At 29.6% G+C, this 10,193-nt stretch overlaps 1 protein-coding gene across 2 annotated transcripts; it reads left to right on the top strand.

Moving 5' to 3' along the window:
* Positions 1 to 4,298: 4,298 nt before the first annotated feature.
* On the top strand, positions 4,299 to 9,758 carry LOC101217748 (probable galacturonosyltransferase 15). 2 transcript variants are annotated; one of them, XM_031887761.1, is made up of 6 exons: positions 4,299 to 4,698; positions 4,781 to 4,827; positions 7,307 to 7,462; positions 7,540 to 8,124; positions 8,713 to 9,015; positions 9,132 to 9,304. In XM_031887761.1, the coding sequence occupies exons 1-6, from the start codon at positions 4,464 to 4,466 to the stop codon at positions 9,150 to 9,152; spliced, it is 1,347 nt and encodes a 448-aa protein (XP_031743621.1). In that variant the 5' UTR covers positions 4,299 to 4,463; the 3' UTR covers positions 9,153 to 9,304. The 2 variants fall into 2 exon arrangements, with proteins under 2 accessions (XP_031743621.1, XP_004143178.1); XM_004143130.3 differs by having other exon boundaries at positions 4,303 to 4,698; positions 9,098 to 9,758.
* The last annotated feature ends 435 nt before the right edge of the window (positions 9,759 to 10,193 follow it).

The following is a 10,193-nucleotide window of genomic DNA, read 5'->3' as shown; positions in this document are numbered from 1 at the left end:
GCGTATAAGTAATTGTTTCAAGAAATAACAATAGGTGGTAGGCGAGGAAAGACAGAGGTATTATTAGATAGTTGGTAGGCAAGTCTAAGAAAATCATATTTGTAATTCATAAATATTGTTAAAGCGTTAAGCTAATAAAGAAGTTTTGTATTCTTACCGCTGTGTTATTTGTGTCTATCATATAATTAATTACAAAGTTAAAAGATAACGCAGTATCATGGACACGTTAGTTAAGGGTAAGTTATCATGTGTCCTTGTGAAAAGAAAATAACATCTAAGTTGTGGGTAAAAGGAGTTAAATTATTTCGCTTATCCGTTTAGCGCGTTACCCCATTAGGAGTATGAGATGAAGGTCTAGGTGACATGTCTCCACTTGGTTGTGAAGTGCGAATTTAAGGCGGAGTAGGACCTAAAGTCTCTTCGGTGCCTTAGGGTTTGATTTGCTGTATAGATTTTTCTGATTTTAATATGTTTTTTAAGGTTATAGTTGACAAGAAATCAAGTAGGACATGTCCAAGATAATTATGATGCTGTTAAAAGTAATCCAACACAAGTTGAATTGATTTCACTATTATTAACGATGGTCGAATGTCCTGAGATGGCTGCTCATATAAATAAGGAGCCACCGACTTTTCCTACTCAAAATATTTGGTTAAGGAATTGGTCCAAGAAAGCTTCTCCAAATCAAGAATTCTATTGAGCATGAAATTGTTGGATTAGTTAATCACTTAGTATATGTTAAAGACCTATTGACATATTTGGATTCTCTTTATTCTTGGAAAGAGGACATCCAATAGAGTGTTTGAAGAGTGTGCAAGACTTTGTATCAACTTGACCAAGGTGAGACGTTTCTTACAAGTTAATTTTGTGGAGGTGAAAAATAGTACATGTGCATAATTCAATGCCTTAAAGTCAATTAGCACCTATTCTAAAATTTTGGTAGCTTAATGTGAAAAACGATTTATCATGATTTGGGGTTGCAACTAAATATGAGATGACTAAAGGTCAAGTTTTGTTAAGCTTTGATACCATCTTAAATTATCCATCGATAAAAAAAAAAACTAGACGAAGTCAAATTTAATATTATATTATTCAATCGAAAAATAATTTTATGATTTAACTAATAATTGTTTATAGTCTTAAAATTATACTCTTAACTTACCTACTTATTATCTCTCTGTTCAGCCATCATTGTCATGATCATTATAATTTGTCAATGGTTTGCTTTGATCATACATTTCCAAGTAAAAATTTTCCAATAATTTGAATGGCAAAAATAAAAGCAAAACATTATTGAGAAATAGAGAGTGAGACCAACACATTAAAAGTTATTTGAAATAAACAAAGAATTAATAATTATAAGATAGGGATGAAGAAAATAGAAAGGAAAAAGAAAAGAAAATTAGATTGTCTATAGTATAGGCTAAGATTATTTTCATAAATAAAATCATAAGAAGGAAGTTGGTGTCACATCAAACTATGATTCTGAAGTCAAAATATTTTGCATGCATGATGGCAACAGCTGCTCCCAATTTCCAAATATATCTATCAATACAATTTTTAATTTTAATTTTAATGTTGACTTATTAATAAAGAAGCTAAATAGATAACTAATTATAATTAATGAGGGAAAATAACAGTTAATATTAAAATAAAAACAAAGTAATTACAGTCTGGCGAGGTATAATTTCAACCATTACACTTGATTATAGATTCAATGGACGTCCTTGTAGAAATAAGTTCCAAAATAGTTTGTTTTCCTTCAAAATAAATTCAATTCAATTCAATTATAAATCTTTCTTTTTATTTGTTAATCCTTATTTACTATTGCTATCTTTTCAAATTTAATAAAAAGTCTTGGAATATTTCATAAAATACCATTGTTAACTACTTTTTTTTCTTTTTTCTTTGTTTGCAATTTTCTTAAATTTTTATTTACTTTTTTATTTATAATTATATTATAAATAAAATAATATCTTGGCAGTAAAGCTAAGATTCGTCGAATTTAATATTTTGATAAGGGTTAGTTTCAAATTCCTACATTAAGAAAAAGTATATAATCAAATTATTATTTAACATTGAATTTTCATTAAAATGGAGTATAATGATTGGTTTGATCAAATTTGACATGTTCTTTAATGGTAAAATTCTTACAAATTTGTAGCATGCAACGATTTGGGTAAAAGATAAACTATATGAACTCTATGGATGTTTTAATTTCAACCGTATCACTAATTTAAATTCATTTATTTCATACTTAATTCAATATAAATAATCTTACTTTAAATTGCCAATCTATAATAATGGATAATAGTATGACAAAAATTAAATACATATATTTATTGGGACAACATAATAATATTCTTCTACCCAAAAAGCTACTTATTCAAAATATAGGAATAAAACCCGAAAAGCAATAATAATGATGATGATTAATATGATTATAATAGAGTTTTTGTCTTTAATCCGTACTTAATTAAGCATAAATCTCAAACAATTAATATTAGCAATATAAGTAAATATGTATAGGATCCATTGGTTAGAACACATAAAATAATTTTGGTTCTAAAATGTTAGGACAGTTGCACTTTTGATTTGGTATTGTCTAATTTTAGCAAAGGATCGGACGTCACTTAATTTCTCTTATTTGATTTCTTTAAGACTATTAATTATTATTTGTCTAAAAATCAATATTTACTCATCAACTCATATTAATCTTCACTATACTCTTTTAACTTATGTATTTAAGACCTAGTTAAATGTTACAATTTTATCTTGTATACTCTCCTCTTTCACTAATTCATATCTATTTTTTTAAAAAGAAAATTAAACATTTTGTAATTTTAATATACTCAAGTTTTGAAAAAAAAAATATATATATAAATAAGTTTTAGAATAAGCTCTAGTGTTGCTTTTCCTTGAATTTCTATCATCATTTTTTACCAATTCATTGGAAGCATATGAGAATACTTCCTTTTTTTTTTTTTTAATGAAATTGAAAAATATTAAATGGTTGCTTTTAAAACTTAGGGTTAAAATTACAAAATTTAAAATTGAAATAGAATTTGACGAATATGAAAGTTAAGAGTAAAATTTAATACTATTTGACAAGTTTATAGATCAAAGTTTAACTAATTATTTTTTTGTGTTAAATTATTTCAAAACTAAATTTCGTAGCTTGTTAAATGAAAAATAGACATAATAGGAATAGTAAGAATGAGTAGATCAATTGTCTGAGTTAATTCTAAAAAACACATAATTTTTCTTTTAATTCAATAACTAATTTGTATGAAACAATAATTCTGAAATATTTATAAAAGAGAAAGAAAGAAAGAAAGAAAGAAAGAAAGAAAGATGGTTTTACAAATTTGAATAAAAGGAAAAGTAAAAGAAGTATTTATTTAGTTTAATTATATAAGTAGTGTTGTTGAGTATTAAAAGAATTGAAATTGAAATTAAACCAAAAGGGGGGAAAATCCTTTGAAGGCCCTCCGTAAATGGAGTTGATCTAAAGAGAATGTGTCGGTGAGAAGTCGGAAAGCCAATGACACATCTGTAATTATGTACACAATCAAGGGGGTTTTTATAAAATCTTTCCTTCGTTCCCGCGGCTTCGAACGCGGCATTATTTTTGGATGTTCCTCTTTTACCTTTTTCTTTTCTTTCTTTTTTCTTTTTGATCAACATCAGCGTTACTATTTTGTTATAAAATATAATAACAATAAATAATTGTTTATTCAATTAATCTTAAAATCAAAATCTCTATCTTATCTAATACCATATTAAGATATTAATATTACTAAACAAACCTTCCAATTTATATCCATTCCAATTAGTATTGGGTTACCATTCCTAATATTAAAAAAAAACAATACAATTCAACCCATAGGGTTATTTAATACAATTTTTGAATTTCATTTCGATTTAATAAAGCATTATATGATAAAATCAATTAAAATTTACTATTTTTTTCATAATTATTAAAATCAATTTAATAGTTATTTAAAATTAAATAAGGAAACATTACCACCAAGAAGTAAATAAATATTTAGAGAAAAATCATATTAAATCAAAAGAAAACAAAAATCCAAAAGTTAAAATTGGAATCATACTATTAAAAGTAGAATATTTTCAAAGTTAAAATAACCAAATAAAAGTTATAACACAACCTAAAATTAATTATTATGGTTTATCAAGAATATATGAACTAAATTAAAATAGAAAAAAAATGAACTTTTGAATAGAGGAAAATAAGAAAAAAGGGAGAGGGCATAGGTGGTGGGTTTGGGTTGGGGGCAGAGTATGAAAGCGTGAGAGTATGTAAAAACCTCTCTCACTACTTTTTCTATTAATTTTAGTTATCCCTATTGGATTTCCACCCCCTCCCTCCTTTCTTCTTCTCTCTTTCTCTTCTCTTCTTGAATGGAATCCATTCAATTTCTTCTTCTTCCTTCTTCTTCACCATGAAATTCTATATCTCCACCACCGGCATTAAACGACTCACCATTTCCAACTCCAACTCCAATTCCACCGCCGCTCTCAAGTCTTCCCCGCTCTCCTCCACGGCGTCCCTTCGTAGAATCTCCACTCGCTCTATTTTCCCCATCCTTCTTACTCTCTCTATTCTTCTCCCTTTCTTTTTTCTTCGATTCGCCTTCTTGCTCCTCGAATCCGCCGCCGCTTGTTCTTCTTCTCTCGGTAATTCTACCAATTTAATTTCTCCATTAATCTCTCCATTTACTTCATTTCTTAACTTCATTTTCCTTCTTCCTTTTGACAGATTGCTCTGGATGGACGCTTTTCCCCTCAAATCATCACGCCTCCTCGGTTAGTCCTTTCTTCTCTTTTCCCCCAATCTCTTAATTTCATTTTTTTTTTTAAAATTTCCCACTGCATTTTTCTTCTCCCTTTTCCTTTTTTTTTTTTCAGAAAAAGAAAAAAAAAAACATTTTAAGTCTTTTTAAGTTTTGAGTTGGATTTAAGTGATTTTATTAATTTGGTTTTAGGTTTTGATTGTTATATTTCTATGTTGAGTTTCGTTTTGATTGGTTTTAAGTTTTAGTATTTTCTTTTACTATTACTGTATTTGAGTTAACTTTTTTATTAATTAATTTTAATAAAGGTTAAATATTAGAAAAATATTTATTCTACGATGGTCATATATTTACGTTTATATTTAAACTTTTGTGCTCAATTCATAATACCAAATTCATCACATTTTCAATCCAAATCTCTTTTCTACTTTTTTTTACGGTAATTCAATTTGCATTTCTAGTTCATTCCAATACCTCCTAAATTTATAATAATCTTGATTGCACTCTAGTCTATGGATTTAAATTGAGCAAATAATAAAAATTTAATATTAAAATTGTAAATTTTTAATCTCGTAGAGATCAAGTCATAATAAATTAAAAATTGTGTGAAAATATAATATTATAAAATCAGAATAGAAATCAATTTCTAAATTCAAAATAAAATCTAAACTAGAGTAATTGAATTATTTGTTGAAGTGAAGTAAAGTGAAAGTTGGATGAAAGGTTACTAATTTTATGTATTATTATTTAGTGGAAGAGCAACTAATTTTACTTAATTGTCTCGTTGAAATCGTTTTTTTCCTTCGTTTTTTTTTAATAATGGAAAAATGGAAATGCACGTTATATTTTGCGATGTAGGGTCTCATTTTAGAAAAAAAAAAATTCCAAAGCAAAACCTGTTTGGGTTTCATTAAACTCTTTCTATATAAAAAATATTTACGTTTCTCCAACTAACTTATACTCTCATAAACCGTAAAAACTTATTTTTGGTACCATCAAATTTGTGTTATTTAATTATTTTTATTATGATAAAAAAAACATATTCAAATTCACTAACATACATATGATTTCACAATTAAAATTTTAATTTTTATGTTGGTTTTAAATGTTTTTTAAATAATTTAAAATATTATTGTTAAAATAGTAAATTAAAAGCTCAATCAATTCTTCAGAATAATTTTGTGACAGTCTGATAGAAGTAAAAATCATACATTGATTTTTTTTATTTTTTATTTTTATATATTTTTGAAATCGGAAAACTTGACTTTAAATATTATCTGTAGCCATTTTATGTTACTATTTATAATTAAAATATAACAAAAATAGTTTTATTTAAGAAAATTCTAAAAATTTCGGAGCCTTAAATCGGAAGATTGCGTTGACTTGACAGTGACCGACTAATCTTTGTAAATCCAAACCCATCATTTTCTTAATTCGGAATTCAAATACTCTAATGGATTTTTTTATTTTATTCTTATTGTTTACAACCATTTATTTTATTTTACTTAAAAATTATATTGAGAAAAGGTGAGATGGCATTTTGGTCAAAAATTAAGAATGGAAATGAATTTTCTTCTACTAGGCAGCTTTTGGTACATGTGGCTACTTGCTAGCAATCATTTCATTTTGGTCCACTTGAAATTGGCAAACATAAATAATAGCCATAATAAACAAGAAAAGTAAAGAAAAATATAATGCACACAATTATTGTCATGTATTTGATATTTCCTCAACCCTCTATTTGATTATTTTTTATACCACGTCGCTCTGACTATGATGGTCAATTAATGTTGAGAAAAATAATGGCTGTAGCCATTTAAACTACTACTCAAAAAAAAAAAAAAGATAAACCAAGAACCATGTTAATGAATTTAATTCTTGCGTTTTTCTTTGAAAAGCATTTTGATTTAATTCCAATTCCACTCTCAAAAATCATCTTTTGATTGAACCTCAAGATCTTACCTTAGATAATCATAGTCACTGATGTGCTGTTCTCGTTGTCCTTACAAAATTTTGGGATTTTCTTCCCATACGACTTCTTAAGGACCTTAAATAAATCCAAGGAGTGTGTCGTGATTATTAATCTTGATGTATTTTTTTTTTTTTTCTCAGTAGAATACTATATTATAAGATAAAAGCTTATTGGGTGTCTCCAAATTAACCCATTTATGTTTGCTGTAACATTACTTTACCTTTGAATTTTCCCCCTGTTTTGTTGTATACTTCTGAGAATTATTTTCAAAATTCAACCAAAATTTTGAAAAACAGAAAGAGTAGGTACAAGAATAGAGAAGTGATAGTTGATTTTAGGGAACTAAAGCGAATTATGTATGCAATGAGGCTATAGTTTTTGAAAGACGGAAACTGAAAACCTGGTTATAAAATGGACCTTAATTAATGAATTTTTCCTCTAGAGGTTGTAGATGTACAAGATCAGAGAAGTGACAGTGTATTTTGTTTTTTTTGTTTTTTGTTTTGATACTGAATGACAGAGACTGAGCGAGGAATTATCAAGAGCAATTGTGGATTTAAAAGATAGTGGAACTGTGGGGGTAGAAGATGGAGTGGCATCCTTCAACCAGCTTGTCAAAGATATGATCTCTAAACGACAAGACATGAAGGCCTTCGCATTAAAGACTAAAGCTATGGTATTCCTCAAAGTTAAATCTATTGAAATTTTAGTCCAATATTTATTCATTTTCTTTACTATATCTTCTCATGGCAGCTACACACTATGGAACAAAAGGTCAAATCTGCTAGAAATCGTGAATCTGTGTATTGGTATTTAGCTTCACATGGTGTTCCGAAGGGCCTACATTGTCTTTCTCTCAAACTTGCTGAAGAGTATGCTGTAAATGCCAAAGCTCGAGCTCGTTTGCCACAGCCTGAATACGTCTCTCGCCTTACCGATCCCCTATTTCGTCACGTTGTTCTCTTAACCGATAACGTCCTTGCTGCCTCTGCTGTTGTCTCTTCTGCTATTCGGAATTCGGTTGAACCTCATAAATTGGTGTTTCACATTGTCACTGACAAGAAAACGTACACGCCAATGCACGCCTGGTTTGCAACCAATTCAGTTGATGATTCGGTTGTGGTGGAAGTTAAGGGACTGCATCACTTCGAATGGTCCGAGGATGTCAATAGCAGAGTTAAAGATATGCTGGAGATTCATCGCTTGATCTGGAAGCGTTACTATGATGATTTCAAAGGAGCGAACTTTGATTTCGATGGAGAAGATAAAACAAAATTAGATGTTCTTAGTCCCAGCAGTCTCTCCCTCTTGAATCACCTCCGCATTTATGTTCCCGAGGTAATCATTCTGGTTTGCTTATTCTTATCACACTATTTCCATAAGAGTCTGTTTGAAATGAGTTTCTACATGTTTAAAAATAAGAGTTGAATTACAAAAATTACCTTAAGCTTTTTCTTAAGTTTCAAAAACCATATTCTTCTGAAACCACTTTTGGAGTGGAAATTCATTAAACTGTTAGAGGACAGAAATCGTGACTGAAAAGTGTGGTGGTGATTTAGAATGGAAAATTTGACCCAAACACTGCCACACTACCGTTTTAGGTCATCTGTCACACCCATTTTAAGTCCCAATCTCCATCCAAATTTTTTTTCCTACTTCTACTTCAAGGGTTGTATTGAAATATTTATAAGAGGTTAAGGGTAATATTGCAACTTTGGAAAAGAATAAGGATATTTTTCAAAAAAAGGACAAAGTTTAGAGATGACGTTTATAATATATTTGTATAAAAACTGATTTTTAAGTATTTAGAAAGTTATTTTGGATAGACCATGAGTATTAGGGATCAGGATAAACTGAACCGAACTGAACTTTCTACCTATGATTTGTCCACCCCTTGATTTAAAGCTACAAATATGTCTCATTCAGCTGTTTCCAGATCTCAATAAGATCGTGTTCCTGGACGATGACGTTGTGGTACAACATGATCTGTCCTCTTTGTGGGACATAAACCTTGGTGGGAATGTTGTTGGTGCTGTCCTTGATTCTTGGTGTGGAGATGGTTGTTGTTCAGGAAGGAAATACAGCCAATACCTGAATTTCTCCCATCCTTTGATATCATCCAACTTCGATCCGGATCGCTGCACATGGCTTTATGGCGTGAACATTTTCGATCTCGAAGCTTGGAGAAAAACCAACATCACATCCACATATCACCAATGGCTGAAACATGTTAGTTCCCACGCTTATTCTACGAAATTTCAAATGGAAAGAAATTATTGTTCAGCCTTAACAAAACAATATTATTTTACAGAACCTCAATTCTGGATTGGCATTGTGGCTTCCAGGGGAACTTGCTCCATCCTTGATGGCCTTTAAGGATCATATGTACCCCATTGATCCATCATGGCACGTAGCTGGATTAGGTGAAAGACCCCCACAAATTTTCTCCAAGGAGATCCTCGAAGATGCTGCAGTCGTACATTTCAGCGGCCCAGCAAAGCCGTGGCTCGAGATCGGGTCACCAGAGGTACGAAACATATGGAATAAACATGTAAATTTCTCAAACAAGTTTATTAGAAGATGTAGAATAATGGAGTGAGGAAAACAAAGTTTTCTCACTTCTAGCACTAAACTAAATTCATTTTGGGACTAGATACAAAATGAAGAAAGATATAGTCTCAGATAAGAGGGAAGAAGGTTTTGCCTTCAGTCTCTGCTTAGACTAATCTCTACAAAAGAAAATATATGAAATATTGGTTATATTATGTCCATACTATTACTAGGTAATAGATGAAGGTAGCCATTAGCCAATGCAATATTACAACACAATACAATCAGATCAGTCCTACAACCTTGAGGATATATAAATTATATATGATCATGGATGTAACTATTTACAACTTTGTATATCAAATTTTATATCTTAATTAAATAAGATATTTTATATCTTAATTAAATTATATCTTATTTTAGATTTTGAGTATTTGTTGTATTAACATTGTGTAATGTTATGAAAATTGTTGGTGACTCTGTATATGTATGTATGATCTGTTTGGAATGACTTTTCTTTTCAAAGCATGTAGAAAAATAGGTTCATAATGTTGTTGAAAAGGCAAAATTGTGATCGTCAACATGATGTGACATGCATTATCCAATGGCGCACTATTATATCATATAAAGAACGAAAGCAATGAGTTGGGTCAATGGGAAACAACCTTGCAAATTTTGTTTTTATTCTTGTTTTGTTTTGTTGGTGTTTGCTAATAGCCTTTAGTGTGCACATTTGAGCATTATCTTTTGTAGGTTGTACACAACTTGACATTTGATAGCTTTTTGTGTATTGGCAAAGTGAAAATTAGGACCCACCTTAATGGGTTTTCATTTATAAGAGAGGGATGAGGAGGGTG

Source organism: Cucumis sativus, chromosome 6, assembly GCF_000004075.3.
Source record: "Cucumis sativus cultivar 9930 chromosome 6, Cucumber_9930_V3, whole genome shotgun sequence".
In the NCBI taxonomy this organism is placed as follows: domain Eukaryota; kingdom Viridiplantae; phylum Streptophyta; class Magnoliopsida; order Cucurbitales; family Cucurbitaceae; genus Cucumis; species Cucumis sativus.
The sequence above is the reverse complement of the archived record's forward strand: the minus strand, read 5'-3'. Positions and strand labels throughout refer to the sequence as shown.